The 17,440-nt window shown below is 35.1% G+C and overlaps 3 protein-coding genes across 3 annotated transcripts; all 3 read left to right on the top strand.

The window, feature by feature from the left end:
- Positions 1-744: 744 nt before the first annotated feature.
- LOC111800359 (coiled-coil domain-containing protein 97) lies at positions 745-4,046 on the top strand. The gene is made up of 4 exons (XM_023684006.1): positions 745-1,002; positions 1,782-2,341; positions 2,894-3,178; positions 3,817-4,046. The coding sequence occupies exons 1-3, from the start codon at positions 825-827 to the stop codon at positions 3,164-3,166; spliced, it is 1,011 nt and encodes a 336-aa protein (XP_023539774.1). The 5' UTR covers positions 745-824; the 3' UTR covers positions 3,167-3,178; positions 3,817-4,046.
- A 2,473-nt stretch (positions 4,047-6,519) lies between these two features.
- LOC111800358 lies at positions 6,520-10,308 on the top strand. The gene is made up of 3 exons (XM_023684005.1): positions 6,520-7,710; positions 8,689-8,947; positions 9,730-10,308. Exons 1-3 carry the CDS (start codon positions 6,881-6,883, stop codon positions 9,904-9,906), a joined length of 1,266 nt encoding a protein of 421 aa, XP_023539773.1. The 5' UTR covers positions 6,520-6,880; the 3' UTR covers positions 9,907-10,308.
- Positions 10,309-12,029: 1,721 nt separating this feature from the next.
- Positions 12,030-15,815, top strand: LOC111800361 (novel plant SNARE 11-like). The gene is made up of 8 exons (XM_023684009.1): positions 12,030-12,728; positions 12,902-12,994; positions 13,413-13,506; positions 13,600-13,637; positions 14,289-14,377; positions 14,634-14,713; positions 14,996-15,220; positions 15,293-15,815. The coding sequence occupies exons 1-8, from the start codon at positions 12,649-12,651 to the stop codon at positions 15,386-15,388; spliced, it is 795 nt and encodes a 264-aa protein (XP_023539777.1). The 5' UTR covers positions 12,030-12,648; the 3' UTR covers positions 15,389-15,815.
- The last annotated feature ends 1,625 nt before the right edge of the window (positions 15,816-17,440 follow it).

Below are 17,440 nucleotides of genomic sequence, written 5' to 3' on the forward strand. Positions count from 1 at the left end.
TATAGGATATTGTCTTAAAATAATTTAAGTATATCACTCTTGTAAAACTAATATTAATAATAAAAATTTTAAATGCTTATTTGTTAGTTTAAATATTTTATAATTTTTTCATAAAAAATGTATGGATATCGACATTATTTTGTTGCCTTAGAAAATTTTATTTTTCTAAATTATTTTTATAATTAGACTAATTTCAAAGTTGGACTTTTTTTAGAATAAATTTTAAAATGGAAAGGATTAAAATGTAATTTAATATAAAAGTTTCTATTTTTGCATTACCATAAATTTTCATGTAAAAATTCATTAAGAAATTTATTATAGTTTGTGTTCATCCTATACAAAATTAATTGAATTAAAGAAAAAAAAAACATTGTTTGAGTTGTTTTTTAATATATAAATTTGTAAATTTTGACGTCATTATTATTATTATTTTGAAATAATGGGTTAAGCTTAATGGTAAGGTAAATTTTGATTTATTCAAAATTAATAAAATTTGAGAAATTTTATAGTCGATGCAATAAAATAATTAAGGTAAAAATTGTTAAGAGAAAATTCATTTTTTTTTAAGATAAACCGAACCGGAAACGGTTTTTGTTTTCTTATCTCAAACCACAATCAAAGTGGAACTTTAATCCGTGTAAGGGATACGGTAAGCGGGTTGCCAAACACACTCCGAATAGAAAATAGAAATACGTTATTTTCTTCGGACTCTATTATCACGTGCTGCTCACGTGTGTCATCCGCATTCTCATCACCGACTGAGCCGACCGAGGAACCTTTTTGTTTTTTTTTTTTCACCGGGGAAGAGACGACGCCGAGAGAAAATGGAAGCAGCGGCGGCAAAAGGATTGAGTTGCGAAGCCATGGATTGCTTGTCGGAAAGGCTTTCGTTGCAGGATGGTCTTTACTTTCCTCGTGCGCTTCAATCCACTGCCACGAATCCGTCTCAGCGCAAGGCCATTCTGCTGGACCTCCTTTCTCGTGACGTCGCCGTCTTTCTAGGTTTCTCTCTCTCTCTCTCTCTCTCTCTCTATGAAACTTTGGATTTTTGCAATTTCTGGCGTGGATTTCTGTTGTATGTTTATTGTTAAGGAGCCCTAGCTTAATTGATCGAGTTCGAAAGAAAAATTTTGAGAGACAAGAATGAGTAGTTCATGCTTATATTTTATATAATTCTTGTATTATCGGACGCGTCTTAGTGAGGAGATTTAATGGAAAGGTTCATAATGCTGAGTCCTATGGTTCAGTTTAGCTTCTAGGGTAATGAAGGAGAAGATGAAATTAGTTAACGAGAACAGTGTGCTCTATAATTTACTTCGATTTTTTTTTTGTTGTCATTTTTGTGAGCTGAAGAATGAAGTAATGAGTCCCAATTTCTTACCAATTGTAGGAAATATAACAATAATGAATTTTAACGTCTTTTTGTGTCTCTGAGTGTTCTACGGTTGAGAGGAAGGAACAAACTCTGGCGCATTACCACAACTGTTATATCTTTATGAAGTAATTTTCTTTTAGGTATTTTGAATCGTTATAAGCCGTGAAGAAGAAACAATTCAATATCTCTGATTTCCACACTTTTTGCTTCTGAAAGTGAAGGAAAAAGCATATTTGGGCATTTTTTGGAGTCTATTATTTGAAACTCTAGCAGAGAAATATCTTGGATTCGTAATATATAGAAATCTTTCTGGTAACTATTTTGATTTTGATCCTTGGATGCTGCCTCTCTCCATACAATTTAAATATTCTAATGTTTGTTGCTCCTCCAACTTTGATTGATGTAGAGCGATATGGGTCACAATTGACATCCAATGAGCTCCATGAGTTTGATAATCTTAAGGATGATTACGAGATCAATTGGCATTTAAAGCACCTTTGGAGTATAAAGAGTCCAACATCAGATGAACTACACTCTAGATCAGTTGTTGTGAAAAATAGGAGGAGGGCATATCTGAACAAACTGATATGTGATGGCCAGTACTTCTCGGAGGATGCAATGAGGGATAGACAGCCTTTTTTACATCATGAGTATGTAGGGAAATTTCAAGATCTAAGTGGTAGAGGTATGGCAAGACCAGGAGAGCGATGGTCTGAGACTCTGATGAGGAGATCAGAGGAAGCAATGTTGGTTGCTAAGATCAGAGGAGAGCAACGCAGATTAGGTGTCGCTGAAAGGGACTTGGTAGGTAATGATTTAAACCCAAAGGAAGAGGAAGAAGAAGAAGAAGAAGAGGAGGAGGAGGAGGAGGAGGAGGAGGAGGAAGATGAAGAAGAGGAGGAGAAGGAGGAAGTGGGGGAGGATGGGAAAGGTGACAAGGCTGCTAATGGAGCTCATTCCATGGAGGTAATTTCGTATCATCTTTTCTATTTTTTTCCTTCGATTTTTTGATAAATATTTTTTATGAATTGGTTTGATTAACATCTACGTCTTATTGGCTTGTTTAATATGTTTTTATACAAGTCTTCTTTGCATTCCTCCCGTTGATTATGACTTCTATAATAAAACTGAAATGGTGTCCTCTTTAGTTTCTGCCTTGTCCATTGTCCAACCTTTCTATTTAACTATTACAGAGGGTTTTAATGCTTGTATGTTCTTTTAGACGGTAATGTTTAGTATATCTGATCTTTGTGGTGGTGTACTAACCTCAAAAAATTATTTTATAACTATAAGCCTTCTCATAATTACTAATGATTGTAAGGCTCTCCTTTTGTACCTCCTTGAGAGAGTGTTATGTCTTCTTTTTTGTGATTAATAAACATCTTTGTTTCTTATCAAGAAAAAGTATATCTGATCATTGTGGGTCGATCAGAATGACACATCTGAATATATTGTGATATGCAGGGATCGCTTGTCCATTATAGTCAGTTGTTTGATATGTGATGCTTTCACTCGTAGGTATCCACTGCCATGGATAATCAGCAAGAAAGGTCAGCAACAGACAATAATCAAGCTGCGGAGGGTGGGTCTAATCATGGAGCAACTTTATCTGAAGCAGATATGCAAGATCAGATGGACCAATTCACATACATCATGCATCAGAAGTTTTTGTTGGGAGAAGACAACGAGCATTTAGATTACTCAAAAATAGACAATGATGAGACCTTGGATGACCACTGGCTGAGGGAAGCCAATGATGATGCCGAGGAGAAATACTTCGATGAAGATTAGACGGGATGAAAGGTGCCGTTCCTTTCATCTGACTGTAAAGCTTTTATGTTAAATTGACACGTGTATGTTGGAGGCCCTTCTGGCCTCTTAGATTCTATAACCTTAATCTGAGTGTAGAATTTGAAGACTTGACACTTTTAGGTGCACAAAGAAGGGCCTAAGTTCTTATTTGGTCCTTAAACTTCCAAAATATCCATATTTTAGTCCCTATTCTTTAGGTTTATTCCATTTTAGTCCATGAACTCTTAAAATATCTATTATAGTCCTAGAACTTTAATAAGATAATCATTTTCGTTGTTTTTAACGATTGGATAGTGTGGTTTCAAGTATGTGATAATGTTGTTATGGACATTTTTTAGCCTCATTGAGTGATTGATGCGAGTATTGGGCGGGTAGATATTAGATAACTGAATAATGGCAAGGACCAATATGGTTATGTTTTGAAAGTTCAGAAATTACAGTAGTTGAGTGATGCCCTTTCTATTAGTATTTATGTTCATACCTATCATGCTAAATACTGGAAAGCTCGGTTTGCATCAAATGAGTCTTTCAATAGCGACTTCTTTTACATGTCAAAACCACGTGTACTTGCTTAATCTCTTTTGCTATCTTTGGTTTATTTTTATTACGAACTCTCAGTTCTTATTCAGATCACGAAACTGGAAGAACTATAAGATGAAAGGCAAGGGGGGCGAACGGGATGATGGACAGGATCAACCGACTCTGCTGAGCGATGTGAAATCCCTGTTAAGAATGGAGAATGATCTTTGTGCTGACTTTAATGGAAAGGGCAGGTTCCAGGAGCATGGGAATAATTTGTGCCAGCCTCCATGAGATATTCTTCCAGGTATTTCTTCGGCATTAACTTTGCAGTTGCATTAGCTTTNAAAAAAAAAAAAAAAAAAAAAAAAAATTGACTCGAATGGAGAAATTGGCTTCTTGGTATTGGCATCTGGCTCAACCGAAATCTTGTTGTTCTGCTCATGTTCTTTCTGTATTATGAATATTTTTACATCTTGAAACTTTGCCTCTGAATGTGTGAATATTAAGATAATTATATTGGCCTTTCAGGTAACTCTTAATCTGATCATCATCGTTGTTGCATACATTTGATATTTAGATTTTGTCTTCTTTAGTTTTATTATTGTCACTTTTTGGGTTTATTTATTTTGATTTTTGGACATCGAAATCCTTTTTGCAGATCAACAAAGATTTAAAAATTTGAGCTTTATTTTCAGTTTCTGAGTCACCTTATCATTTTTGGTTTTGATTTATAATTTGTAAGAATAGAACAACGTTTTTGATTTATTATTTCTGAAAAAACATAAAGTAAATTAGCTTGTATTCTTATTTAGAGTCGTTCTCTTGAGTAGAGATGTCCACAAGGCAAGGGCGGGGATGAGGAAGTCTTTTCCGTGTTCGTTTCGTCTCCTATTTCAACTTTCTTCCATGCAAAATTTTTCATTTATTTTTGTAGGATAAATTTTTTCCTTTAAAAATATATGGGTTTCAAATAACTTTTTAGTGAATTATTTGCATTATCCTAATAAAAAATATAATATTACCAACCTAAATTTTAATATTCCAATATAGTTTTAACACTTTAATTTTAGCACTATATATATATAATTTTGTGCGTTAATTTTGATGCATGGGTAGATATGGGTACATTTGTACATAAAAGTTTTGAGGCAAATAGGAATTTAGCTGGGGACAGGAATTTGAGTGAGGAATCTCCATTCTCGACCCCATCGACCCCATCTAGTGGAAATGGAGAAATGCACTTCCTCTCATTCTTATTTAGTTGGGGACAAAGTGAGGAATCTCCATTCTCAACCCCGTCTAGTGAAAATGGAGAAATGCATTTCCTCTCATTCTTTGTTTAAACAAGAATTCTTCGATGTTTGAAATGAAAGTTGGTGTGCATGATTACCGATCAAAATCATAAACCTAAAGTGAAGGCAAGCAAATAAGAGATAAAGAAAATTAATGCAATCCTCTATAACCAAACATTAATTCATTACTCGCTCACTCATTGTTTATCTAAATCTTCCAAAAACACTCTAAAATTGACTTTTGTGTTCTTTTATCCACACCCATAAGATTAACATTTGTGAAACATTCCGATTCAGAAGTGGTCACTTCAAGATGATTTGCCATTCAGCTTTATTACCTAAGCATTACAATTTTTTTTTAAAGGTAACTCCTATCAACTTTTTGATGAAGGCGCTTTTATTCTTAGTTACTTACAATAAAAAATAAAATAAAATAAACATTTCAATTTTATTAAAAATATTTTTTAAAAAAATTAAACCGTACCATTTTTTTAATAAAAGAAATAGGGGTGAAAAGATAATCTAAACTCAAATCTTATCCTCTTAAATTTAGTTTAATAAGCCTTTCATATAATTATCAATGTCGATGTTCGTATAGATTGAGAAAGAACAAATATATATGTAATGAAATTAGTTCTCTATTTATTCTATAATATATATATATAATGAAAATAAATAGTATTCCATCTTAATTATTTTGTCAAGTTCAACTTAAAAATAAAAAATAAAAACTAAAAACAAAATTATTCTGAAATAAAATCCATACCATTTATTTATTCCAATATCTATGTATTAATCAATCAATAGATCAAACAAATAATTAGCATTAAAGAAAACAAAATCATTATGAAACACACACACAATATATATATGCTATTTAAGTTTATAGTGATAAATAAATTAAATAAAATAATAATATGGAAGCAAATTATGAACATTATAATTGATATTATAATGTAATGGGAGAAATGAAAATGATAAAATATCCTCAATAATAAAAGTACAACTAAATAAAAATAAATAAATTTCATTTTAATAAATAATAATAATAATAAATAGGATAAGGAGGAAGAAGATGAGATGACAAGGACAAATGGATAAGAATTTAAGTTTCCCTTTCCATTTCTATAATAATATCTTTTTTTTTTTTCTTTTTCTTTTCAAATATCTCTATAACCCTCATTGTTAAAACTACAAAAATAATTTTAAATTTTATTAATTAAAATCATAAATCTTCCACTTCACGTGATAATAATTATAAATTATGGATAAATAAAAAAAAAATTAAAAAGCAATTTTTTTAACAACCCAGACAATCTAGAAAGAGTTTGTTGTGAAAATTTTGGAGTTGGGTTGGGTCAAAAACGAATCTAAAAAAGAGATAATATTACGAAATATATATACTAAAAAAAATTATTAAATAATCGCGATAATTCAATTGTTGAAACCTAGGTTCGAGCTCTGAAACTGACTCCATTTGTGATATAATATTTAAAAAATAAAAATAAAAAAGAAGCAAAAAGTGGAATGGCATTTTCGGTAAATACAAAGGAGGTCACTGTTCTTGCATCATCTGGTTTCGTCTTCTTCAGATACAAAATCAGCGATACCATTTCATCAAGATTGCAGAGCTTTTCTTGCAGTCTTTTTTGGGCAGTGTCATTCCCATAGAATCAACCAAAGAAAGAAGAACATCAAACGCAACCTGAGCCTTCGATTCTTGGAGAAACGGCCAACAAACAACAGAGATTATATACGTGTACCTCAACCATTTGCAGAATCATCCGTTTCTGAATTCAAGATTCCATCGTCCTGTCTCTGAGAATTTCGCTCTCGGAATCCGTTCATGTAGAACTCACTTTGATTGCCTCCTTCGTTCATGGCGTTTTCTAAGCTTCTTCCTGAATTCTATGAAGGGTTTGCTATGACTCAGGCGAGTTATTTGCTTTCGCGTTTTCCGTTTCTTATGTCATCGGCTTCGTTTTCTGTTCCTTTTGCAACTAAATCACTTGCTTCACAAATCTTCCGCCATTTTCGTTGTCGCGAGTTGCTTCGAGTTCACTTGCGATTACTCATCCTCCTCTCTTTGCCTTTCATTTACTTCTTTTTCTCGAACCCTCGTCGTTCCGTTGTTCTCAAGTTGTTCGTCGTGTTTTTCTTCTCCATCGCCGCCTTGATTTTTCTCAATCTTGCAGTCCCGCGTCTCCCGTCTTCGATTCGTCTGTTTCTTGTTCGATCATCTCCAATTAACGCGTTCTCGTCTTCTGCTTCGACGAAGGCTGTTTCGAATGTTCGTTGGTCGATCGGATCGAAGCCTAAATCGGAGAAATGGAAGATGTCGGGTTCTTGGGTGAGAGTTAACAGTAATGGAGACATTTACGAGGGGGAATTTCACAAAGGGAGGTGCTCGGGGAGCGGGGTTTATCACTACCATATGAGTGGAAGGTATGAAGGTGATTGGATTGATGAGAAGTATGATGGATATGGGGTTGAGACATGGGCGAAAGGAAGTAGGTACCGTGGCCAGTACAGACAAGGGTTGAGGAATGGGATTGGGATTTACAGATTCTACACGGGGGATGTCTATGCTGGGGAGTGGTCTAACGGGCAGTGCCATGGCTGTGGAGTTTATACTTGCCAAGATGGGAGCCGTTATGTTGGGGAGTTCAAGTGGGGTGTCAAACATGGATTGGGTCACTACCATTTTAGGTAATTTTTCTTTTCAGGTTTTGAATTTTGATAGTCATTTGTGCTATGTTTTTTGTTGGATAATTTGTGTTTAGTTAATCTATGATCTTGTTGGATATCTGGATTTTGCTCATTTGGAGAGTTAGTTATCTCTATTTCTCCTATTTGATGATGGATTTTGGTAGTGCCTTAGTTTTGTGATCATTATCAAAGTGTTTCTTGTTCATTGTTTATGAGTTTTATGTTTTGTTTTAGTGTTGTTATCATTATCAAAGTGGCTTGGTGTTGTTATCAAACTACATTCAAAGAAGAATTCAATAGAAAACTATGGTAGATCTTTTCCATCTAAGAAGTAAGAACTCCTTTGATATTCTACACTCACTAAGAAGTAGATCTTGTCGTAGTGTGAACTGTGATTTCATCTCTTGAAAAGGAAAATTCATTACTACCTTCTTATTTATGAGTCTTGTGACTTGGGTTTGTATTGTTTTCCTTCTTTTTTGGCTTAATTAGTGAATTACGTTCGAATCCAAACTTATTAGAAAACCATGGTAGAATTTTTTTTCCCCATCTAAGATGGACAAGGGAGCCAGAACGACGGCGACATACTTGACAATGTTGAGGCCAATGTAGTTGAGGACGACGGAGGAGACGAGTAGGGCAAGTCCATGTTCACTTGTCTTCATGTGAAGAATTTGCACCTGAAAGGTCAAGTTCATATTGTATTATTACTCGCTGGAGAGTTATCTCTTCTCTTTAGTTTGAAAATGGTGTTTGACTGTTTGGAATTGCTGAAGTGGTGGATATTACCATATTAGTCTCTTGACTTTGTGCTCAAGAGATAAGTTTAATAATATGTTCTCAGTAACCCATCAGCTGTGGTCGAAATGTATTAACAAATTCTATTTGAGAAGCCTCCAGTGGTTTATGCATATGATTTTTAAGAAAACTGAATTTACAAGGGGTTGATGTTTGTTATAATACTATCTCACAATGCAGAAATGGAGACACATATGCAGGAGAGTATTTTGCAGACAAGATGCATGGTTTTGGAGTTTATCGATTCGGCAATGGACATCGTTACGAGGGAGCTTGGCACGAAGGAAGCAAGCAAGGGCTTGGAATGTACACCTTTAGGAATGGAGAGACACAATCTGGTCATTGGCAAAATGGGATTCTTAATGCTACCGTTCTTGAAAATAGCCATCCAGGGTCTTCTTATGCTGTCAGCCATGCTAAGGTTCTCGCTGCAGTCCAGGTAAAGTTCTTATTATTTGTTTTAGCAACCTGAAGATTCTGTAGAACTAACTTCTATGATTGATAAACCGAGAGAAATTACAAGGGGCTAAAGAAGGATTTGGGAGCTCCCTCCCTAACCCCTCCGCACACTTGATAGACTAGTCAAAAGGATCTCTCTCTCTCTCACTCTCTCTCTCTTACGCTCCTCTATGTAAATGATGCTCAAGTTTCCAAATTAGCCGAGATAGTAACGAATGTTGGCCCGCACGAAACAGTAACTCATTCGACCTCTCATCCTTTCTTCCTAGTGTTTATGTTCTTAACCGAAGGTCTATCACATTCATTCTTTTCTTGGGGTTTTATTAGAGACTGACCTATAAATCGACTTCTTTTTTGTGAGTTGAAACTTTCATGTTACCAATTTTTGCACTGTCACGACGTCAAGCCCTGTTATTTTTTTCTCGCTGCGGATGAGCCATACACTTTGAAAGGGATAATCTATGTAGGAGTATAAACATGCATCACGTATTTATGGTCGAGCTTATGCATCACGTAGCTTTGGAAATTAGTCGAATTTAGTTGACTTAAGTGTAGTAGGTCTTAAGAGTTGCTGCCTTGTTAGATTTGAAGTTTATGCTACTCTTTTAAAAACATTCAAGCTACTAACATGATTTGTCCTTTTATATTCCGTTGGCATTTCAATGACTAGATATAGGGAGAAAAAAAACGCGATTCTTGATCAAAGTCGACAAATATATATATAGAACAATGATCTTAACCGAGTGGCATTCTGTGGAGCAGGAAGCAAGAGGTGCAGAGAAGAAAGCATTTGATGCGGGAAGGGTGGAGGAAAGAGTTAACAAAGCTGTAGCTGCTGCTAACAAAGCAGCAAACGCAGCAAGAGTAGCAGCTGTGAAGGCTGTCCAGAAACAAATGGATCAAGAAACGAGCACCAACCCACCAATCTTAGTGGTCTGATTGTATAGGTTCAGTAGTCAGTGCACGATATTTTTCCAAAGGGGAAGAAGACACAAGGTGTTCATTTTTGTTCTGAATTCTTTACCCTCCTATGAGTTTTTTGACCATTGAAAGGTACCTGCCTGGAACTGCTCGCACCACCCTTGCAAAGCAGATAGGTTCATTTCCATGTCTATTACTCTAAATGTAACAGGTATTGTACATAGAATGAGCTCAACTGTGGCTATAGTTGAGCTTTGATATTGATGTTACACACACTTGTGCCTCTTTTTTCTGGTCTCCTTTTTGTAATTACTTGTATATACACACAGTAAGTAGTAGATCAAGGATGGAACTGCCCTGCAAATTTGGTAATTTTTGTATAGTGAAAATCAGCCTGAGCTCTCTTTGGGCTTTTATGCCTTTCTTCTTCCACTCATATGTTTCTAAACTTTCATTCTTTTGCAAGTTCTCTCCATTATATTCTTTCCTTTTATGTTCTAATAATTTTTTGCCAACTTTTTCGGTTTCGTCAAAGTTCAGGTAAGGTTCTCCTTCGCCGATTGAATATAACTTGTGCGGAAACTAAGTCATACACGTTGCCCATATGTGTATGTTCACTCGATTGCAACTCTAGTTGACATGCCTCCACTCTAGGCTAAGTCCTTCAACTCGACCTTGTCTTTGCTCCAGACCAAGTGTTTTAAATACAACGTCACATCTCATCTCATTGTTTTGATTCTCAACAACACAACTCACATTTCGTGATGTCATCCCAAGTCCCGAAAGGTTATCGAAGTTTTGATACTCACTTGGACAAAGTTATCAAGAATCTACTAATGAGTTGACTTTATATTGAGACACCTCAAACATCCATCCATTGAGTCCTATTGAAGAATGAACTCTCTCACGTCCATGTTGAGTCATTTCTAGTTACAATATTAGAGAATGACCCAATATACCAACATTCGGCTTAGGGGATTGGATGCAATATCGATATACTCGCATCGTTTGACACTGTTCTTGAAAACTCATTTTTAAAGAAAGATGTCTTAAACATTCATTGAGTTTTAAAGAAAGATGTCTTAGACATTCATTTTGCAATGCTTGCTTACACCATAACTCATGCATATGCCATGAGTTAGCTCACTTAGACCCCAAAATCTTGTCTTGTGGAGCATGTCTAGCTTCCGTCGCCCAATTTGGTGAGTTTTTAAATTTCATATAGATGAATTTAACTCAAGAGTTGCATCAAATTAAATAAATAGATATATTTTTTTTCATATATATAAGATATTAAATATTAATTTGAACATATCCGTTTTCTCTACTAAATTGATCATTTTAATGTTATTAGCTATGAAAAAGAAGTCCGATAGACTAACATACTATAAGCTCTAATCATACAAATTAAATTAATTAATGAACTTATTCATTGTTTCTAAGTTACTGTACTATAGATCATGAGTTGCATTCTTACACACGTAGAATAAATGTTCTATTCACGAATTATTAATAGTTATATATTTTACCTCAAGTATTATTGATATACTAAGTACAATTTTGAAACATTTATGAAAGTGATCAAGAACAACCGTGCAAATTAAAAAAAAAAAAAAAAAATTTCTAAATAAGGGACAAAATTGAGGGTTAATTTTTTCTTTTTGTTTTTTAGTCCTAGTTTTTAAGTTAAATTACAACTTTCGTTCATATGATTTCGAGATAATTAAATTTAATATTTCTTTAGAATTTGACAACTCGATTAGCTGAATACACAATATATATTCCACAATGACACATGAATAATAAATGATCTTTACTCAATCCGACCAAAATGTGACATCATCGGGATTAGATTTGTAATTTAACCTAATATTTACTTGTAATTTCAAAACTAAAAATGGGAGCGCGTGGAGCTACGCGTTGTGTGTAGCGCGATTGGTTCTTGAATCTCAAACAAAGCAAAACGACCACTCCAATTATTCATCGGCCCAAAACAACGGGACCGAAAAAAAATTCAAATTTTATTTTCTTAAAAAGAAATATATATAAAAAAAATCGAAACCTCTTCGCCTCTGTTTTCTTGAGAGACAAACTCCTCTCCATCTCCATNAAAAAAAAAAAAAAAAAAAAAAAAAAAAAAAAAAAAAAAAAAAAAAAAAAAAAAACTAGTAAAAAACCCCATTCTATATTATATTCTTTTCTAGATCTTAGAAGCCTATAGAAACAATAAAATTCAAGTTTTCTGTACTTTATTTGAAGGTTTTTGTGTTAATCACGAGGTGGAGCTGTTTTGTTTTTTGTGTGTTCAATTTCAAGGGGAAGAATCTGAAAGGATTTGGTTGTTGGGGGGTTTTTTTTAGATCGCCTTCTTCACCTGCATTGTTCAGATCTATCTGAATTCGGCTTAAGATTTTTTCTGGGTTTATTCGTATCTGTTTGTTTGAATCTGTTCATCGATTCCTCGAAGTTTTCGTTTCGTTTTTTCAATTGGGGTTTTGATTGAGATGATGAATGCATGAGAAATTGATGATCTGATTGAATTCATTTGTGATTTTTGATTCGCATTGGCATTTATTTGTTGGGGGATTTTCGCCATTGTCCCCGATCAATCGGATTCTGAGAATTTCACGAGGTGGGGGCTCAAGATCTCGAAGATCTTTGAATATTTTGGCACTTGTAATGATTGTAATGTGCCCTTATTTCTGAGAAGGACAAGAATCTGTGCATTTTGTTCGTTTGAGGGCTGAATTTGAATTGAAGATGGATGATAATTTATCTTCGATCAGCGAGGAGCTTGCAGATATCGAGGGGAAAATCAATGACATCTTTCGAGCTTTATCGTAAGAACTCATTGATTATTTATTTTTTTTTTCTCATCTTTCCCCTGTTCCAAGAACAAGAACATTTTGTCTCATTGTTTTTATTTTCTTGAAATAGTGAGCTTGAACTTTGATTAACATCTTTTATGAGCTTAAAAACCTCTTGTTTTCCATTGTTCTTGTTATATCTACAGAAATGGGTTTCAGAAGTTGGAGAAGATCAAGGACACAAATAGGAAGAGTAGACAATTGGAAGAATTGACAGATAAGATGCGTGATTGTAAGAGGTATATCACTTCTGATTCTTTCTGTGATGTAAAGTTTCATTAGTGATAATCTTGATGATTTTAAGAATAATGCCTTATAACCTTTGTTTAAGAAAGTGACAATGGAAATGGATTGATATGATGTAAATATATGTACATTATAAACAATACTTGATTATACTATGGCGGAGAAGAGCGGACATGGGGATTTGGGTCAGGGTGCAGTGTAACTAAGAGAGTCATTCCATTTAGGACGAGCCCGTGTGGTTATGGGGTGGGCACGAGCGGTTTGGTGTTTGAGCCAATTGATTAGATGATGACGATTGAACTTATTAGATTAGTATTAGCCGCCTATCCCGAAAGAGAATTGATTTGTATATCTATCTTTGTCTTGTTCCTGTTGCTTTTGGTGAACATTTTCTGTTTGTTTCTTGTACAGGCTTATTAAAGAGTTTGACAGAGAAGTCAAGGATTTGGAAGGTGTGAATGACTCGAACACTAATAAAATGCTGAGTGAGAGAAAGCAGTCTATGGTGAGATGCTAACAGTGAATTTGTTGAACTGTTCCTTCTTAGTTCTGTTCTTGTAGTGCTTTGTTATTGAATATTATCTGTATCTTTGTGCAGATCAAAGAATTGAACTCATATGTTGCCCTTAAAAAGCAGTAAGATTCAATATCTATCATCAATGTATTTGGTTGCTTCTGAGAACTTTGTTCTTTGTTTGAGAACTTATGTTCATTGTTTGTGTAACGACCCAACGTCCTCACTGGGATGTTGCTTGGTGTCCACTCCCCTTCGGGGCTCACCACCCGTTCTAGCTATGATACCATTTGTAACAGCCCAAACTCACTACTATCAGATATTGTCCTCTTTGGGCTTTACCTTTTCGCTTTCCTTTCAAAGTTTTTAAAATGCGTTTGTTAGGGAGAGGTTTCCACACCCTTATAAAGAATGTTTCATTGGATTGTGAGATCCCATGTCGATTAAAGAGAGGACGCTGAACCCTAAAGGGGGTGGATTGTGAGATCTCACGTTGGTTGGGGAGGAGAACAAAACATTCTTTATAAGGATGTGAAAACATCTCCCTAGTAGACATGTTTTAAAAACCTTGAGGGGAAGCCCGAAAGGGAAAGCCCAAAGAAGACAATATCTGTTAGCAGTGGACTTGAGCTGATATAGTGTGATTCCATTTCCTTTCCCTTATCCTCAATACAATTGAGAAGTATTTTCTTTGCTATGTGAGTTGACTTAATGAACGAATGTCGTAACATGTCGACATTGACATCTGGTTGTTGTTGTTGATGATGATACAGGCATGCAAGCAACCTTGGAAACAAGCGTATCGACCTTTTTGATGGTCCTGGTGAAAATTATGGGGAAGATAATGTGTTGCTAGCTTCAAGTATGCATATTTTGTTTTTGTTTTTGTTATTTAGTTCAGGATTTAAACAACTTTTGAATATAATTGCTGTAGTAACAACTTTGAATATGAGCTGAAGCCTGACATACTATGGTTGGCAAAAAAATGGATATCTTGGTCTGGATGTCTGTTGTTTCAGCTTCAATCTTAAATTTTTCCTAAACGATAGGTGGGTTCGACCAAAACCCGACATGCTTACAACGTTGAATATGAACTATGGCTATATACGTTATTGCAGACATGACAAACCAGCAATTGATTGATAGTGGAAACAGGATGATGGATGAGACTGATGAAGCAATTGAGAGGTCAAAGAAGGTTAGTTTGTCTTCAGAACAACAATCTTCTGCTTCTATTTGTTTATGTTAGTGTGAGATCTCATATCGGTCGGAGAGGGGAACGAAACATTCTTTATAAGGGTGTGGAAACCTCTCTCTAGCAGACGCGTTTCAAAAACCTTTAGGGAAGTCTAAAAGGGGAAGCCCAAAGAGGACAATATCTGCTATGATGGGTTTGAACTGTTACTGTTGGATTCGAAATCTTGTTAAGTTGTTATCCTTTGAAATAAAACGATACATGGTGGGTGTATGTATGGAATAGGTCGTGCAAGAGACGGTAAACGTGGGAACAGAGACAGCAGCAGCACTGAAGGCGCAGACGGAGCAAATGAGCAGGATAGTAAACGAACTCGACTCCATACATTTCTCACTGAAGAAAGCCTCGAAACTGGTGAAGGAACTCGGTCGACAAATAGCGACCGATAAATGTATAATGGCCCTCCTGTTCATCATTGTCATTGGTGTCATTGCCATCATCATTGTCAAGGTAGTACCCACCATTCCCTCTTTCTTCTTTTATGTATATATAGCTGAACAACTCTGGCTCTGTCTCCCTCAGCTGGTGAATCCAAATAACAAGGACATTCAGGACATCCCAGGGCTGGCACCGCCCGTCCAGACACAGAGTCGGAGACTGCTATGGAATTCCAGTTAAAAACCCGAGTTACGAAAGAGAATCATCATCCATATCTTGAAACTCGCTTACTCTTCTCGGATTGCTCTGATGGGCTGAATGATGGAAAGAAGGTAAGGGATTGGCCATTCTTCATTCAAACATAAGCAAAAGGAGGGGGGGACAGCTTAGCCAGGTTCTTTCATACACCTATCCAAATTCAAAATGATTACCCCTTTACTTCAAAGCTACAAACTGTATTCACTTTCACTGGGTCCTGTCGTGTCCTGTCCTGTCCTATCCTGTCCTGTCCTGTCCTGAGATTTTACTGATTTTTATGTCTGGAATAATCTTAATCATTCATATGTTGTTATGCAAGTATGTATTCATAGAAATGTTTATGAAAGAGTGAAGGTAGGATCTGCATATTATATGATTTTAAACTATGGAGATCTTATACATTTTTGTATGTCACATGCATTGGGATACTTATCTAGTATGTCACATGTACTGGTGGGTTCATGTGCACGTACTTGGACCGTGTGTAAAGAAGTACTACTAATCCAATCTAAATTTAGCCTGAACTTGAAAGTAAAGTTCAAGACTATGAAATGTTTTTATGAAATGATAAGTCCTTTCATGATTGCTTGTGTTTGCATTTCTTGACCTCAACAAAGTATTTTTTAAAATACTCAAATCTACTCTTACTTTTGAGGTAAAGATAAGACACGTTCGTATACATACTTTTTTTTAACGTTCTTGAAACCCTTCTTAAATAGAGAGGTCGAGTCCTCATGAACATCTACAACGCCTCCAACGTAAGTGTCATTGTTGGCTGCGTTGATGGCATCTCAGGGGTAGGCGCAAGTGCTTAGGAGACCTCACATGCTAGTCCCTTGTGCCTATTCTTCTTCGAGTATGTGTTGACCGCAACCCTCTTTTTGCCTTTCTTGGGCGCTTGCGCCTAAAGCATCTCCATTGCTACATCCCGAGGTTTACTTTGTTCAACCTCTAGAGTCTGTGCAGTGGTGTTATAATGACCCATTTTTTTAGGAACTTGAGCAACAGACCGTTACTCATTGACGTGAAAATAAGTAAAAATGTGTAAAATTTAAAACTTTTAAACGTGCATGCACATAAAGAAAGTTCAGATTTAGTACCAATACGAATCACTACAATATAAAGTAAGATTCGAATTAATTTTTGGATCGAATATAGGAATCACTGTAAGTAAGATTCGAATTAATTTTTGGATCGAATATAGGAATCACTGTAAGGTAAAATAAGATTATAATTAATTTTTTAATCAAATATCTGAAGGAAATAACACTTGTTTAAGATTTAAATCACTCTACAAACAAAAACAAGATCGATCATGTCGAACTTGAATGATTCTAAACATGCAATCTAAACTACATTGAATTGCAAAGAAACTTAGTCATTAGTCGAAGGAACGCAATAAATAAACTTAAAATACATTAATGAAACATCATCAATCTAGATTTATAAATAAACTTAAAATACATTAATGAAACATCATCAATCTAGATTTTAATCGCGTAAATTTGTAACCATCTAAAAATAAATGAAACTACATTTGATAACTTGAGTTCAACTTAAATAGAACTTGATTTTATCTCGTGGTAAACCGCCTCATCCAGTCCCAAAAATAGTCAAAATGGTAAAATGACCATTTTGCCCCTCGGTTGATTTTGACCAATATTTTTTAATTTTTTAATTATTTTATTTTATACTTTTTTTTCTAGGTTTTTTTAAGGATCATTTCAAGCATTTTCTCTTTTCTGCATCTTTAAATTCAATCTCAAAAGTTTGTCTTAAAAGGAAGAATCGAGAAAATTAATTCTCGTCGGAGCTAAGGCATTGCACAAACTCAGGTGATAGTGTCCACACTTTTAGCAACCTTGTAAGCTCTCTTTAGTTTTCTTGGGTGTTGTGGAGGTTCACTAAGTTCTTATGTCGTCTTGGAGATTTAAATCTCAAACTCACATTTTCAGGCCACTCGAGACTAGCTCCAAGGAGCTAATCTAAATTTTTGGGAGCATTGTGGTCTTGACCACTAATCATTGCTCACAC

The sequence above is a fragment of the Cucurbita pepo genome, chromosome LG08 (assembly GCF_002806865.2).
Source record: "Cucurbita pepo subsp. pepo cultivar mu-cu-16 chromosome LG08, ASM280686v2, whole genome shotgun sequence".
NCBI lineage: Eukaryota > Viridiplantae > Streptophyta > Magnoliopsida > Cucurbitales > Cucurbitaceae > Cucurbita > Cucurbita pepo.